The sequence below is a fragment of the Athene noctua genome, chromosome 24 (genome assembly GCF_965140245.1).
Source record: "Athene noctua chromosome 24, bAthNoc1.hap1.1, whole genome shotgun sequence".
NCBI lineage: Eukaryota > Metazoa > Chordata > Aves > Strigiformes > Strigidae > Athene > Athene noctua.
In genome coordinates this window covers 4,309,832-4,326,852 of record NC_134060.1, presented here as the reverse complement: position 1 = coordinate 4,326,852, position 17,021 = coordinate 4,309,832, and the positions used below count along the sequence as shown (strand labels likewise).

General features: G+C 52.4%; 1 protein-coding gene and 1 long non-coding RNA gene across 4 annotated transcripts; one reads left to right on the top strand and one right to left on the bottom strand.

The window, feature by feature from the left end:
- Positions 1 to 304: 304 nt before the first annotated feature.
- Positions 305 to 16,981, bottom strand: LOC141970039 (uncharacterized). Of its 3 annotated transcripts, none has more exons than XR_012635136.1 (12): positions 16,825 to 16,981; positions 15,293 to 15,482; positions 12,004 to 12,144; positions 10,506 to 10,762; positions 8,852 to 8,969; positions 7,520 to 7,937; positions 6,593 to 6,718; positions 5,737 to 5,894; positions 5,370 to 5,517; positions 4,656 to 4,789; positions 4,456 to 4,551; positions 305 to 648 (listed from the first exon to the last, which is right to left on the bottom strand). It is a non-coding gene; the product is annotated as an uncharacterized LOC141970039 (long non-coding RNA). The 3 variants fall into 3 exon arrangements; XR_012635138.1 differs by having other exon boundaries at positions 7,852 to 7,937; XR_012635137.1 differs by lacking the exon at positions 4,656 to 4,789.
- UBXN11 (UBX domain protein 11) lies at positions 5,490 to 16,395 on the top strand. Its single transcript, XM_074926343.1, has 12 exons — positions 5,490 to 5,532; positions 5,842 to 5,942; positions 6,680 to 6,734; positions 7,737 to 7,813; positions 8,319 to 8,433; positions 9,804 to 10,021; positions 10,335 to 10,412; positions 11,820 to 11,940; positions 13,101 to 13,204; positions 13,446 to 13,513; positions 14,292 to 14,438; positions 15,257 to 16,395. Exons 1-12 carry the CDS (start codon positions 5,526 to 5,528, stop codon positions 15,420 to 15,422), a joined length of 1,257 nt encoding a protein of 418 aa, XP_074782444.1. The 5' UTR covers positions 5,490 to 5,525; the 3' UTR covers positions 15,423 to 16,395.
- Positions 16,982 to 17,021: the final 40 nt, after the last annotated feature.

Genomic DNA, 17,021 nt, shown 5'->3' with positions numbered 1-17,021 from the left:
GGCGGAAAACCCCTCTCAGGGCGGCGGGAAACCACCATTCCTGAGCCAGCGCTGCGCCTGACAGGAAGCACCTCATGCCCTCACTCGCCCTTATGGAGCCCTTGGGGCCTGGACTGGGGCCACGGGTCCCTCTCGGAGCTGCAGAAAGAGTCAAGCTGTTGTCCCACCCCAGTCTCACCCACAGGGCTCAAGTCTGGCAGCAAACAGCCCCTCCAAGACCCCCCAGCCCCCCTGGTGTCACCCACCATCCCTGTTACTGCCCCAGCCCCACAGGGGAGATGAGCCCAAGGCTTCTACACCAGCTTTATTTCTCAGAATCTCACAGCAGGCCTGTTCCCGAGCTGGGGTAGTTTAGGGGGGTTATTTTGAGGCTGAGGGGAGCAGGGGAGGCAGGGTAGGGTACTGGCTGCTCCTCTGTGCTGCAAAGGTCCAAGGAGGTGCCAAGGCCGGGGATGCCATCCTGGGGGTGTCTTCCTGGGGAGGGGGCGTAGGAGGTCAGCGCAGCCGCAGGAAGAAAGCCAAAGCCAGCCCCAAGGCGAGGGAGAGGAGTGGGCTGCCACAGGGAGGGCTCAGGCTGCTTACGACCTGGCTTGCAGTGGTGTGGGAGGTAGCCGTGACCCCCTCCCCCTCCTTTGCCCGGCCGAGGGGCTGGAAAAGAAAACGAGAGAGTCAGGAGTCACTCCAAACCAGAGCAGACAGCAACACGGGGTGGAAACCCACCCTAAAGTCCTCACCTGGGAGGCAGAAAGGAGCCAGGGTACCCCAGTGCCCATGCTGCCCCTTCCCAGGGGAACACGTGGCCTCCTCTCCCCCACGCCACACACAGAAATCACTTTCCCAAGGCAGGGAGCGGAGCGAGCTCTCCCTCTCATCTTTACTCTGTTTCTAGCCAGGGGCTTTTAGAAATTGGGGAGAGGAGGGGAAGGAGAAGCCGGAGGGGGGGTCTGTGGCCCTCAGATTGCTGTGAGGAAGTGGCTGGGCCATGGTAGCCCACGGGGCCTGTGACAGAGGATGTGGGGTGCAGGAGCAGAGCTAGGAAACACCCGTACGGGAAGCAAGGGGGAGGAGGAGGAGGGGCCCCATCCCCCTGGCGCTACGGGTTGTCACAAACAGGGACGTTGCAGTCAGTGTGTGAAATGTAACCCAGCTGGGATGGCGATTTCAGGGCAGTTTCCTTCCGTCTCTAAAGATCAGCACCTTCCAAATTAAGGTGTTGGTGTGAATCTCTCCTGTCCTGGCTGAGCAGGACCCCTCTCTCTAAGATTTTGGTCCTTTCCTGGGACTCCTGGTGTAAGCAGGACAGTGACAAGCACTGCGTTGGGCTGCTGGAAGAGCAATGCCATTTCCCTCCATGAACCAGCTCCCACACTGGTTCACCCCACTCCTCAGGTCCTTCCGGAGCTGGGCCAGGGCCAGGGATGGGTCCCCAACGCCCAGCTCTGCCCCCCCGCAGGCATTCTTGAACTACGAGGGTTTTTGACTGGTTTGCCAGGCCACAGAGCGGGACTCCTGAAATGTAAATACACCCTGTGGAGCCAGCAGCAGGTTGCAGCTGCATGGAGTTCATGAGTGAAATAAGCACTGTCAAATCTGGTCCCCTTTACCAAAAAAAATAAAAAATAATCAACCAGAGTTGCTCCAAAGAGCATCGCCCTTCCTGAAAGTGCCGGCACCTTTCTGCCTCCCACACAACGGTCCCCACCAAGGAGAGAGTCAACAGCCACCAGCACAGCACTCGCCCCCTTGGAGCCTCCCAGCAGGAAGAAAAACAACCTCCAGCGGGGAGAGGGGAAAGGAAACCACACAGCTGAGTGCCCCCCCAGCATCCCCCCATCCCCAGTGTCCCCACACCGGGCACAGGCAGGGGCCAGGGCCAGCACAGAGAGGAGAGGCTGCGAGATGGGGTGGAGAGCTAAGTGTGAAGGTTATGGATAGGAGTGATGCTCTTAAGTTAAAAAATGCTTTTAAAAAAGCAACACATGGAAGTATTTAGACCTTACAGACCACAGCGCAAAGCTCCTAAGACAGCCAGGGTTAAAGTCACAGAAAGTCAAACGCTCAGGTTTCCAGCTGAACTTCAGCAGAAATTCTCCCACCAGTTGAAGCATACAGACCCCTGACCGCCGTCACACCCATGGGACAGAGCTGGCTGGACCCCCCCGCCTCCACAGGGCCCCACAGCCATGGCGTTTCTCTTACCATGCAGAGGACAAGCAGGGTGAGCAGGAGGAGCAGGTGGGCACGCTGGAGGGGCTGCATGGTCAGGGCTGGGCTCACAGTGTGCTGTGACACTTCCCCATCTGCTTGCAGCGACGGCAGCTGGAGGCTTTAAGCGCAGTGGTGGCCCTGTCCCACCAATCACATCTTTCTCCCCTGCACCAGCCCCGCCGCCCCAAAGGGTTGTTTTGAATCCAGGACGATCTGGGGAAGTCGCAGACGATGCTGATGCTGCTCCTCCTGTTCCCCAGCACAGCTGCACAGCCAGCCCTGAGCAGGGTGTCCCAGCCAGCACCTCCAGCAAAGGCAGCGAGCCCCTTGCCCTGCCTCTTCCCACATCACAAAATACCACCTGCAGTATGAACCCCCCCAGACTGAGCTTTGCTTCTCTCCAGGGGCTCCCTGTCCCTTGTCCCACACCCCTGAAGAACTAATAGTTCTGGGTTAAAACCCCACCCTGGTTCACTGGGAGAGTTTGCAAATCACAGACAACTTTTCAACAAGGGCTCTGTGTTGCACCGTGTAACAAACCTCCTTCTCAGCAACTCACTGCAGAAGCTGAGTCCAAGCTGTCCCTCAGAATTTGTTACACATCTGGGACAGTCTGATCTGGGTAATAGATCAGGGAGATGCTTCCTTCCAGCCCCCCAATATCCATCTCCTCACAGCAGACCTGAGCTCCCTCACCCAGTCAAGTGCAGCAGCAAACAAAAGGGATCTGGTTATTTCTAGACAGTCTGAAGTAAATAAAGCTACTGAAATGTGCCGAGCGCACACACCTGTTGTCTTATTTTATATTGGGGAAGTGCATCACAGCGCAGCAAGCCTGTCACCAGCCTCCACGCGGAGCTGAAGGTTTCTCTGCAGCAAAGCTTCACCAAATCTTGTGAATTTGCACTTCATAGAAGTGTCAAAATAAAAGTCTCTTGGGGACAGAAAACACCCCACAAAAGGTGCTAAAAATCAGCGTATTCTGCTCCTCTCCAACTGATGAGGCTGAGCTCTCCGGAGGGTGGAGCAGCATGGCAGTGGCGGGTGGGACATGGGACCTGCAGGGAAGGAGCTCTGGATGGTGGCAAACGCTGGGTGTTCAGAGCACCGGTGAGGCAAAACGAGCGTGTGGTAGTCCCTTGGTGAGGGAAAGCATTGCTCGAAAACAGAGGCGAAGCAGGTGAGGAAATCAGGAGCAGGCGCACAGTGCATGGTGCCTCAGGTCAGGCTGTCTATGAGCTGAAGCTTAGGGCGTGCAGAGGGCAGCTGAGGAAAGGAAGCGTGGCAGCCTGTGCTGCTCCTGCCCTAGGTCCCACCCCAGCACCAGGAAGAGTTTGAAGCACTCTGAAGTGAACTGAGGTCAGAGAAGCGCCATTTTGCGGCCGGTGTGCGGGGCAGGGAACGGGCAGGGAGCGGTTTGGCCTGGCTGGGGGCCGCGCAGAATGGCGCCTGCCGGCAGCCCGGGCCTCCCTCCTCAAGTGACGAAGAGCGGGGGCTTCCCCCGGCTTATCCCTCCTCCAGGCGCCGGTTCGGGGAGCGGCCGGCAGCGCAGGCCCGGAAGGCCCCGCAGGCCGGGAAGGCCCCGCCACAGGCCGGATCAGCCACAGCGAAGGACCCGGTGGCCGCGGGGTAGCCCGCCGAGGGGCCGGACGGGCTGGCAGGGCCGCGCTGGGCCCCGGTGGCACCGGGAGAGCCGCAGAGAACAACGGCGGATCCCGTGGGGGCCTCAGGGCCCCGGCCCCAGGCCGCGTCCCCCCGGCGCCGTCCCGCCATCGCCGGGGTCCCCGGCCGGGGGGCGCGGTGCATGCTGGGATGTGTAGTCCCCGGGCTGCCTCACCCTCCACGTGACCAAGGCTGAGCCAATCGCAGCAGCCCTTTGTCGCCGCGGCAACCGTCTGTCAACAAGATGGCGGTGGCGCGCTGAGCGCGGGGTGAGTGCTGCGCCGGCGCGGGGGGAAGAACACCCGCCCCGGCGGCTTGGGAGCCCCCACACGCCGTGAGGGTCCCCCCGACACACGGTGCCCCCTCCCCCAGCACACACCAGGGTGCCCCCAGCGCTCCCGCCCACGTCGGGCCCTCCTTAGCCCCTCCCCCCCCCCCCCCCCCCCGGAGTTATTTTGAGCCCCATTTTACAATGATCCCTCAAAACGCTGATCGCTTCCGGACTTTTGGGGACCCACAGGGCTGCACAAGCCGGTGACAGGTTCAGAAACAACACCAGCTCAAATAAAACCCCAAATTTCTTACCTGCTGCCTCCCGGCCGGCATCACTCCCCAGCAGATACCAGCGATATCGGTCAGTCACGTCCCGCACTGGTTTGTATCGCGTTTACGTTTCCTCAGCTTTAAGAGAAGAGTTGCTTTCTGCAGCTGCAATAGCATCGCAAGCGTCGGCTCTTTCAGCCGCTCCTGCCCAGACGCAGCAGGCACCACTGCGCCTCACTCACCTGGGCTTCACCCCCTTTGCTCTCCGGCAGCTCCCCCAGATCGTGGCTCAAGGATTTTAACTGTTACTACAAGGCACTTAGCTGTGGGTACACGAACACCCACTCTGCCCAGAAAGCAAGGATGGGAAGACGGGCTGGTGAGAAAAATGTACCATCGGGGCTTTTTTGGACAGCCTTTTCAGTTACATTTAACAAAAACTGCCCATCAAGCAAATCCAGGGTTAATGAACCTGTATTTTATTTTTACATATTATCCCCTGTTATTTTTACTAAAAGAGCAAAGCTGTCTGAGTTCATTGCCTCCACTGGTAAGGTGTTTTTTACCATCCTACATGTTTTGCAATAATCGTAGCTCTTTCTCCCACATATGTCCAAAAATCAGATAAGTAAAAAGGTTTCCACATCCTCAGCAAGCCCTACAGCACGTTAGAGCCTCATCTGGTTTTAGGGTTCCATTTTAGGTTATAACCTTCCTACTAGATCTTAGAGCAAAAACTCCCTTTCCACTGCTTCTGTTAATCTGTTAAAATAGCTCAGTATTACCACTTTCTGCCTTGCTGTGCAGCACAGGATGATCATGTACCTTCCCTTGCACCCTGGCTCATAACTAGTGCCCACATAAACTCATTAGTCTGAGTTGGGAGGGAATGGACTGGGCCACTCTGCTTTCTCCTGCCTTCTCTTTCCCTCAGCATAACCCCAGTATTTCTTTACCTGCTTTTGGAGAAGTTGTATCCGAAACGCTGACCTGTTTTCTTTCTTCCATGCTCTTAGTCTGTCATCTTCTGAGAAGAGGCACAGTCTCCTAGGACAAAGAATCCAGTGCAAGGAGAGTCTCTGCTCCCGCTCAAGGGGGACAACACTGAAAATATGCAGGGTAAAGTTCCTCAGTCATTAGGGGATTCTGGGCCATCACAGTTTCTCAGTGACAGTCTGGTGGACTCAATGCCCCAAGCCAGGGCTAATTCCTGTGGTCCCCCTCTTACATACACTGCGTGCTGTTGGTTACACAGCCACCTCCCTACCAGTCAGGAGCCCAGGGATTTCCACCCGGTACCCCCAAAAGTTACTCTGGTCCTACTTGCTGTAGTCGGACAGGAATTCTTCCATGGGGTCCTTTATGTCACAGATGAACCTCCACCACCGATCACCATTTTAGAGCGGTAACACCTATTTGTGGTTTCAGGAGCAGCTCGCAGTGACATGGAACTTGTGTCCTCTATGATGCATAAAATCACTCTGTTGGAACAAAAAATAGAGAAACAAGCACAAGAAATCCAACTGAAGGTAAAAATCCTGCCCTTTACTAAACCTGTTCTGTGCCCTGCTTTGATGGTTGAAGCCACAGTAGCATTACACCCGCTCAAACCTAGTTTGGGCTAAACCAAGTCCATCTGTAGCCTGTTAATTACACAAACAAGCCTGTGCAAAGCCAAAGAGCAATGGTATCAGTCCTTGGGGTGGGAGAGTGGACAGACCCTGCTGTGCCTTCTTAAAAGTAAAGACTCACAGCACCCTTTCACTGATATCATTAGCTGTTTGGCTTCACACTTTTTTTTTTTTTTTTTAATTCCTTTTGTTTTCTGAACCAACAGCTGCTCATACAGCAGAGTCATCCTGCAGCAGACCTCTCTGCATTACTACAGCTTAGAATAGATACCCTTTTTCTTTCTTTTAAAGAGGTGGCTGCAGAGATGCTGGTTTCATTTCTACATCAGCCACTTACTCCAGGTCGGAGCTTGGGGGGTTTGCCTACAGCTCTTGTGCAGGTCGAGGAGAAGGGAGATGGGTCAGTGTGGCCCTCACCTATTCTTAGAGCAGTGTATTTATATCCCACCCCTCATTTGAGTCTAATTAAGGTATTTGTGAGGTGATACAGCCTTTGCGACCCTTATTTTGTCTCTGAGCTGGTGAGAATACACGCACCACTGACTCACCTTGCCAGGACTGATTGTGCAAACTGTGCCTCAAGGTCCTGAAGGCCAAGGAACTAAACAAAGTCATTATTTGTTCTGGTCCTGAAGGACAGGAGGATTGCTGAACTCGAAGAGAAGATGAAGACCCTTCAGAAAGGAGAAGGTAAAAATTGTTTTACTCTTGGCACCTGTGGGAGAGCTCCAGAGCTCCTGGCACAGCCACAGAGCAGCCTTGGAGACCTCCTCGCTGAGCCACCCTCGCCCTAAAGCCCAAGAGCCTCTGCAGGGAGTGGTATCAGTTACTAACACGAGACACTCTTTGCCAAGGCAGATCTGTACTTTATTCTTGAATCTGTTGCTGGGCTCTTTGGCGCAGGGCAAAACATTATTTCCTGACCTATTTTCTATGGTTACTAAGTTTCCACGAGCATAGACCAACCACACAGATACCTGGGGATGGTCTGCAGACTTCAAACAGACTGGAAAAACAGCCACTCACAGCTAAGTGAACCCAAAAATCTACTTGGAGTCTCAAACAGCCTTACGGGTCCAGGCTCACTTGTCCTGTAAGGCAGCCTAACTAAACTGAACCCAGCTTTGAGTGAGTCACTGAAGGTCCTTCCCCCGACTCAGTTCCTTGGAATCCAGCAGCTCTCCAGCGGAGCCCAGACACGTTTCCTACCATGGCTGAACTACCTTGTTAGCACAAAGCTGTGGTAAATTCTCAATTTCCTGAGCAGAGAACAAGAATATGCCTGTCAAACCACAAACATGTGTTTTGGGCCTCATCATGCACGGTTCTAGCCACACAGCCTAGATTTCTTGATCCAGCTTTAGTGGACACCTGCTCATTTTTTTAATAGGTCCCTTAAGACTAAGCCAAGCAATTTTCATTGTATAATTATGAACAGTACTGCTCACATCAGCTTCCCACAGCATAAAACTCACCAGAATCATTCACAACTATCTTTTATTCTGTCAGCATCTCTATCAAGGTGCTGCAGGTTGAATTTCAGGGACCAGCATGCAGAGCTCCTGTGTCGTGTGGGCTTGAGTTCACTTTGGGTGCAGGCAAGTACTGCTGGGGCACCTGTGCTGTGTGACATGGGTTACCTATAGCTCTTCTTTAAGGCTGTACATAGAAAAAACAAGTCTTTCCTTTCAGATGCTCCTGACCCACCCACAGCAGAGGAACTGGAAATTAGGTGCCTTCAGCTGCAGACCCAGGTCTGGGAGATGGAGGTGAGACACCTGCTTCACCTGCCCTAAGCCATCTGCACCTTTGGTTTGAGATTGTTGCAGTCTCAGGCTGCTTGGTCTTTTTTAAGCTGCTGCTTTGATCATCATGATTCTTCACCTCTCCCCTCTGAAAAGATAAAAAAGAGGTTGGATGTGAGCTACAGGGCAGTAAGAGCTTTTTTAATGCACATTTGTGCCTCCTGCAAGCCTCTTAATTTTGATTTCTAGGACTGTAGAAGTATTCTTTGCAGCTACTACAGTCTTGGGAGATTACCAGGTCACTAGAGATACTTTAATTTTCCCTTTTACCTAGAGCTACTACTGCCTAGTAAAGCTGCTACTACTACCATGCCAGTGAGTTTGTCTGCCAGGGTCAGAGAGCCCCAAGACAAACCTTCTTTCACCTCCCCTTCTGCTTCTCACAGTCACAGCTGGCCACTCTCAGGCTTCCATTTCTACTTTTCTGAAGCTCTGGTCTACAACACTGACTTGTACTTTCCTCTTACAGCAGTTTCTAAATGACTACGGTCTGATTTGGGTTGGAGAGAGACATGAACAGTTGGAAGATTTAGAATCACTCAGGGATGAAGAGCAGCTACCAGCAAGGAGTCTCTGGAAGCCAGGTAAAGCACCAGCACTCTGCTGAAGCAGCTATCCTAGCTCCTGCTGCAGGCTTAGAGAAGGCATGATACTTCCCAGAAAAGGTAAGCATCAAAGACCCGGAATTTGCGTTTTCAGAATTGGTGATCCTGGGCTGAGGTCTTCACATCAGTCCATCTCAGGGGCAGAGATGTGGAGCCATTTAACAGGAGCTAAGCCAGGCAGAACGTTGGTATTTTATATATCTATATTTTATAAACCCTGTTCAGGGGAAGAGGGGAGAACCCGATGGCTCAGCCATTTGGAAGGATACCCTCACAGCAGCTGCTTCCCAAAGAGCTCATGGACCCTCAACGTTTGAGGCTTGATTGCTCTGATAACACTGACGTAAAATGGGCGGAAAACAGACACTTTGTGTATATAGTAGCTGTAGTAACTTACCCATGTTGTCTGGCTGCATCAGAGAGCTTTGTTTGCTTTTCCTCCCAGCCACCACGTGAGTGGTTGAATTGAGACCCGATTGTGCTGTATGGGGTCCAAGCATATTTGGCAATGGCTTCTGAGGAAGTGGTAGCAGAGAGAAAGAGTAATATTTGGGCTGTAGTCAATGCTGCTTCCTAACCACCATGCAAATATTAGCTAACTAATCCTTCTCTCCCTCAGATGCAGGAGGGGAGAGGATGGGAGAAACAATAAAAACAATTTTTGTTTTCAGTTCATTTACCCTTTTTAAGCGAAATTTTCCCTGCCCTCCTTTATCAAATCGTAAAAAGGAGGAACAGAAAACACCGAAGACTTTACCTCTGCCCACATCTCTTCTTTCATTTCCTCTTCTGATTTAATTTTTCTGTCCCATCACAACTCATTTATTGTTTCACCCTTCCACCCACCCAGATAAACATCCCCAGCAGTGTCCCAGCAAGAGCAAACAACCTGCTGGTGGCAAGGAGCAGGCAGCCAGCTGTCTTTACACTGGCATTTCTTCAGCAACTCTGTCCTGATCCATTTATCCGATCTAATTAATCAAACTAGTTGAATTCCTCACTCTGTGCATTTTACAGCACCACACTAAGGGACAAGCCAACACTTCTGAAATTACAAGCAAAGACGAGGAGCTGAGTGTGGTCTCTGAGGAGCTGGCTGCATCTGTAGCTGGCTCGGGGGTTGTATTAGCTTGTAGCAAGAGGGTGGTTTCTCTGCTGCCCTGCCCTTGTGGTTTTGCACACACCCATGTAAATCTGGCAGCGCTGCAAAAGCGTGAAAGGTGAAGCATGGAGAGGCAGCACAGACAGCCCCAAAATGTTGGGACTCAAATGCAGCTCAAATTCACACAGAGGTGAAAGCTGCTCAGCTGGCATCCCCTTCCCCCTGTAACTCTGACCCCTCTCCACAGGTGAAACAGTTGTTTCCAAACGGCAGATTGATTTTGATTTAATCTTGGAAAAGGTGAAGGATTTGAATGTGCTGGCTGGAGAAGGCATTTCTCAAATCGAGCACACGCCTGGGGGTGCTCGGCTGAGACAGCCAGAACCCCTCCCTCTTATGCTGTATCAAAACGGGATGGTGATGGGCAACGGACCCTTTCGGCCCTACGAGGAGCCACCTGCACAGGTATGGAAAGGTCTGTGGAGGAGCTGGACTGAGAGCCACCCTGCTGCCATTCACCAAGCCTCAGGAAAGGGCATGTGAGCTCATCCCAGTCCTAGATAGGGGTAACTACTGACAACTCCTGCTTCTCACCTGCATTCCCATGCTGCCTTTAAAGACTACTCTGTGTAGAAATTTTTAGAGATGGAGATTCTGGATCTTTTACGCAGACTTTCTGCAGGCAATAACACAAATAGGAACAGCCCAGAAAGGATATATCCCTCATGAGATAAATAGAAAGTCTGAGGTATGACCACAAGCTCTCATTTTGTTTCAGCAATGCCTGCAGGATATTGTGGATGGCTATTTCCCTTCAGAGTTGCAGCTGCGCTACCCAGACGGTGTCCCTTTGCAGGTAAGCAGTGCAAAACCCTATTCATCAGGTTTTTAGAAAGAAGAAATTGCTCTCTTACTTCCCAAGAAAATTGTTCAGGTTTCTTTCACCAACCTGCTGGATGCTCCCCACAGCAGATGAAGTTTGAGGTTTCTGAACACAGCATATATGCAGCTTAATTCTGTGCATGTGGGTCTTGGTGAAAGGGTGGCAGGGAGCACACCTGCTAGAGCCGTTACAGGATGTAAACGAGCGTTTCAGCATCAGGACTAAATTCTTTCTCTGCCTCAGTGACTCTTGGCTTGAAAGAAGACTTCTAAAAGCATGGCAGGCTTTGTAGAGAAGAAGTAGTATGTGCAGCAGCTGAAGTGCTGTGTAATAACGAGAAAAAAAGTTCTCAAATAGTTCCCCTGGAAAAGCTTTTAAAACCAGACTGAACAAGTATCTCTCAAGGAGGGTGTCAGGAGAGTTTATTTTGCCACAGTTTAAATGGATTTGGCCACCTGAGGTTCTTTTGGGCCCCATTTTTTTGATTTCTCAGAAATGGCAAAAAGCCAAGGCCACATTTTCAGGCAGAAAGCCGGCAGAGAGCCTCAGAGGACTCTAATCTAGGTCTTCAAGTGCATCTGAAACCTAAGCAGGCACAACTGGAGGGGTGCACCCACCCACTGCCACGAAGAAAGCAGGGCACGACTGCCGGGGCAAGCACGAGGTCAGGGCTGCCAGAGTGAGCTGCTAGGTGTGGTGGTCAAAGTCAGATGGAAGAGGAAGGATTGTGCAAGGCTCCCGGGGCTGTGGTTCCCTATCACCCATGTGTGTCCACGTCTGGAAGCCACAGGATGGTACAGTAACCCGAGGTAAATACAGACACAGCACATCCACCTGAGGTACGGACAGCTGGTGTAAAAGGAATGTAAGTGGAAGCCAGGCAGAAAGTCTGCCCTGATTTATACAGCTCTCTCCACTGCCTGCCCCTGACAGCCCCCACCACAACTTCTTGCCACCAAATCCCTCTCCACCCCCTAACCTTTCACATCACTTTCCACCCGGAGAGTGTTTTCAAGCATGGAAGCAGGAAAGAGGAAAGGTCAGGTCCAAGCATGTTTCTTACACCTTGTGAAGAGGAGCAGCTGCCCAGTGCTTGTTGAGATGGCAGCTACTGGTTTGGGTGGGCCAGCCCGGGCAGTTGAGGGATCCACCAGGATTTGGTTTGTTTGAGAGCCTATAGGAGCTGAAAATGCATCTCACTGAGTCTGGACAGCTGGAGGAGCTTCCAAGGAAGCAGCTCACTTGGTTTCATTTGGGGTTTACAGTTCTTGGCTGTCACTGGTGTGGTTTATCGTGCTCTGACACAGTGAGAAAAACCTTGCACAAGGTAAGCAAATCTGACATTCATTTATGGCAGCTGGCCTGGCCTTAATTCAACAGGTCACTGACAGGAGGGACCTGGTGTTTCAGGAGAGAGACCTTCCAGGGAGTTTTCCTGGCCACGGCCAAGTGGTTGGCCATTCTAAATCAACTGAGGTACAGGAAACCACCAAGATCCCAGGTAAATTCTTAAATCTGTCTCAGAAATGCAGCTAGCACCCAAAAAGGAGAATCAAAACCTTACCAGGGCAGTCCAGCTGGTGGGGAGGGAATGTGTAGGGTCTCAGAGAGGAAGGCAACACTTCTGCATCAGAGCCCTGCACTTGTAGCCCTGGTGTTGCTTCAGGAGCCAGGCAGCATGATGTCCTCTCATCATTAAATCCTCCTAAAGAATGAGGCAGGACAAGTAATAAAAGACCAGAAGATCAGTGGGTTTCCAAACCCATATTTACCCTGCACCTTTCAAAGGCCAAGCTCTAACTTCACCATTATCAGCATCAAAGGGTGCGGAGGGAACTCTGTGGATGTGGGGAGGGAGTAGCTTGCAAACAACCTTCAGTTCTCCTACAAGCTCATTCCATAAAGGTGGAAATCTTCAGGCCAGACCAATCTTAACTCTACCAAATATGGGACGATTCATCTTCAGGCTTTCATAAGAGAATATGGGACATGAGGTCAGGCCACAGATTCCTCCTTTTGCTTCTAGCAGTGTGTGTAAGCAATACCTGTCAGGGTTGGAAAATCAAATGCCCTCAGTCACACAGACAGAAAACAGTGGGTTTGTGCATGCATAACTAAATAACCCGAATACGTGCACTGCCCATCAGCAACATCTTCCTATTTACAGAAAACTGTACTATTCACTCGTTCATCTCAAGGCCATTCACAAACAGAAGCTGTGTGAAATGTTTCCTTTATCCAAGAGATAAAAAAAAAAAAAAGATTGCCTAGCGCAACAGAAAAACACACCCTACAATACAACCTACAAATACACCCTCACAAGATGAAATATTTTCCAAGTCTGTAAAAATTGTCATTGTTTGTTTTGCCTGTTGGCAGCAGAGCTAACCAGGTTTTACCAGTTGTGCACCCCAGCTGTGTGCTGAACAGGCTGCACAGCTGCTCACTGTTGATGTCAACAATTAAACACTGTGGGCCAGAAAGTGGGACAAGCTTCAAGGGGGGAGGCCGGGAGCTAGCCTCAGCCTAGCAAGGGGAGGTTAGAGCTCTCCCTGTCGGCTGCTGTGCTCTCTCACTCACTTCACCAAATCAGCCTATTCTGGGCATAGATTGTTTGTCAGAAAGGCCACACATGGACACATCTCCCCTCTGCTCTGGCAGGTCCCAAACTCTCCCTGGAGCAGTTTCTCAACAAGCTTTCCAAGCCCTTGACACACAGAGGAGAAGCAATCAGTGTCCGAGGCTCAGCCAGAGCAGTGCAGCAGGTACGAGTGGACCCCCAAACACCCACAGAAGGTGGCCAGCAGCGATTCCCTGGGCTCAGCACCCCGCACAGCACCAGCACCCGCTCCTTGGGCCTCTCAGCTCTGCATAACCTCCTCCTCCTCCCAGAGAGGCTCCACCAGAGCCCACGTAGCACATTGGCACCCGCTCCCGGGCTTTCCCAGCCCTGGTTGCCCTCTGTGAGGAGCAGGCAGTGCTGATGCTCTCCTGGTTTGGTTTCAGGGCTCTGATGGGGTGCGGAGCAGCAAAGAGATCCTGGTGGAGACACCCGGGCTGTCTGCCCTGCAGAGGTACAGGCACAGTCCCTCCACCCTGCCAGGCTCTCATCTTCCTCCTTGTTCATCACGAGGGTTTACTTCAGGTGTTTCAGCTGAGGAAGTAAATGGTTTGCCTTTTATCTTACACCTTAGAAATAATGAGAAATAGAATAATGAAATAAAAGGCCAAGTGTGGTCTTTTAAGAAGACCACTGAATTGTTCATGGTGAACTTGCCATCTTTTCTATCTCTAACAAAAGACTTCTATTGTTTGAAGTATTACTTATTGCTGTGAGATACTTCTCCCCAACAGCAAGCCAAGGCCTAAAAGTTTGAAGCCATCTAAAAAGCTGTTTGTGGTCATGTTAAATGGGAGAATTCCTCCAGGAAACTGATGCCCAAGTGGGAGGTCACACTAACACCACTTTTTCCACTCAGTCTTCTGGCAAGCCAAGACCCAAATAACTAATGAAAAAAAATCCCAAGCAGATTATTTTTAATCAAAAATGTAGGGCGAAGTACTTGCCAGACAGCCCTGATCTAAAATGAAAAAGCTAAAAAAGGTCAGCAACCCTCTTTCCAAGGCACCTTGAAGCAATGAAAGCAAAGGAGCAGTTGTCTGTGGGTCGGTCTGCTCACCCGCAGCCAGATCAGGCTTTGTTCACGCCAAGGACATTCCCAAATGTGAAGCACCTCTCCCTGTTGGGATCACCCTGGCAGCCCCAAGGCTCTGCCCCTTGAGCAGAGCTCACAGGCTCTGCCACAGGCAGAGTGCTCGCTCCTAAGCTGACAAGGTTTTTCCAACCTCCAGGGTGAAGACAGCTGAAGAGGCCAAACCTTCTGCCCCTGATGTCTGCACCCTCCGCATCAAATCTGAGAGCGGGGAGCAGACGTATGTCATAAAGATGCTGTTCACGGAGACCATAGGGGACCTGCGCCAACACCTTGCCCACACCAGGTAGGCCTGGGCCTTCCTCCCCTCCTTGCTCCCCGCCCAGCTCCACAGAGCCCCAGGGGAAGGTTTCTGGCTGCCACTGAAGGCCTTGGAGCTGCACTTCAGCTGATCAGCATGAGCTGGGCAGGGCTGGGCCTTACAGCCCCAGGAGCTGCTGCTTTGGCTCCAGCACCAGAGATGCTCTCTGGGCAGCACCGCCAGGGTCACGCTGAGCTCAGAGCATTTAATACCACCTTTGCCAAAGAGCTGACGCAGCAGCAGAGATAAGCCTCTTTCATCCTCGCAAAATTGCCATCTGACCCATGGCTGCCTTTGCCTCCTTCCAGCTGCTCAGCAGCGCTCAGCTGGCTGTTGCCACTGTTCCCAGGGTGTTGGCGCAGCCTGGAAGCAGAGCCACAGCCTTCAGCTGATGGATCATCACCACCACCCTTTGCTTAGCCACCTCTATATCCTGAGTCATTTAATGCTGCCCAAGGGCTGACACATCCCTCTGGGGACAGCTCCAGATGGCTGAGGGGACCCTTTTGCTCTCCCTGCTCCTGTTGTGGGCTGTAGCTCTAGTGTTGGCCGGATCCCATGCTCAGCTCACTGCTCTTAGGATGCAGGAGCCTCCTTCCCCACTGCAGCTGTGTGGCCTGGAACAGCCACTCTGTGCCTGGCTGGGTGCAGTTTGGGCAGGAAGCCCTTTGCTCTGCTGGGCCTGTGCTTGTGAAACAGTCTATCCCTCTGCTCTTACATAACCGCAGCTGGATCAGCCAGAGCATCTCAGCAAAACCTTGGGGGATCCTGCGCGTAGGAAAGATTGTGCTGTTCTTTCCTAGGGGTGGAGACTCCGACTGGTATGAGATCATCAGTACCTTTCCCCAGAGGGTGTACGCAGACAACTCCAGGAGCCTGCAGGAATGCGGCCTGATCCCCAATGCCTCCTTGCTGCTGCGGAGAAGAGACCCCTCCCAACGACAGGGACAGGGGCTGCAAACAGCTTAACAGCTCCACACAAGAGCTGCTTGCCCCAAGCTCCGCACCGTCAGCTGCGCTGTAACCTGGCTGGGAAGAGAGGAGAGAGCTGTCCTTCCAGATGTAGTTTCACTGCGCCATTACCTGGGACAAAGAGCTCGGAGGCAGCAGTTCAGCCTCTCCTGCCTCGCGGGTGGATGCTTTTCCCCGAGATAGCTGGGCTCTAACACAGGGGCGTTTCTGTCGGCTCAAACTGAGGCCAGGTTTCTCATCTCTGCAGGAGGTTACACAGGCTGATCCCTGCCCAGGGAAGGCTGCCAGCTTTACACTAGTACCGGGGCAGTTGGTCAGCTGGGATCAGGGATTCTCTACAGCAGCAGGAGACAGAGTTGCTCTGCTTTCCACACACAGCTGCTCCCTGGAGATTTCAGCTGGACTTACACCATGAGAGAAACAGGCTCAGCTATATGGTCCCTGGTGAAGCTAAACCAAAAGGCCCTGAGCCATTGCAAAGCTGGAACTGAGCCAGACCCATCTCAGCCAGGAGATCCTGCTACCGGGTTTCCTGTACGTGAACAACTCCTTCCCTTGGACAGCCCCCAGCTCCAGCGGGGCCCAGGCTTGCAGCCACGCAGAGCTGCCTCCCTCCCTCCCTCCTCCTCCTCCTCCCTCCCCAGCCTGCTGCAGCCAGGACCTAGATGCTGCAACAGGACACCGTGTCATTGGAGAAGAGCATAATCCCTTCGCCGCTTCTCAGCTGAACCCTGAGTAAAAGCATCTTCCTCCCTCTCCCACGCGCTGGGGCTGTGCTTCGCAGGCCCCTTTCCCAGCACATTCTTCCTGTTTCAGCTGTGACAAGCTCCCACTTGACTCCCAGCTGACAACACTCCCACTCGCGCGAGGCAGTGCCTTCTGGCAGGTTCCCCTTGAGCAGAGGCCCCGCACACGCTGCCACCCAGCCCTCATTAAAGGCTCCCAATAAACCCACTTATTTAAGTTGCAGTTTCCACTCCCATTAAGATTTCAACAGCACAGCTGCTATGGAAGTCAGCAGGATGCCCAGAGCTCTCCCTAGCCCCCTAGGGCTCTCTAACCAGAGACCCTGCACCTAACCCCTCCAACCAGAGCTGGACCCTGCACAGCCCAAATATCAGAAGCACCACTTGTGCAAACCAGCCACTTCTACAGGCTCCCCATCACCAGCCACTCAACCTCCACATCTTTAAGTTAATTTCCGCCTTTTTCCACCTATAGCAGATTCAGGAGTGTACAGGGCACCCTTTTCCACTGCCCCTCTATATCCTGGTCTGTAACTGACCAGGTAATCTTTGTGCACAGGGTTTGTTTTCCCCTCATGTGTCTGGCTGAAGCTGTCCCTCCCCCAGGCAGCCGTTGTTACCAGGCAGAGTAGAGGAATGCTGGAGAGAGGTACCTGTCACTACCGTGGCTGTAGGATATTCAGACAAGTCCTGTGAGCCTTTGATTAGCAGCAGCAATCTAAGGTGTTAAGATCTTTGTGTCAGGCTGCAGCAGCGAGTACAACTGACTCAGCTTCTCTGAGCTGGAAATGACTCAGAATCGTTAGGGTGATGTTTAACCTGTAGTCAAAATAAAATCAAATTTAAAGGA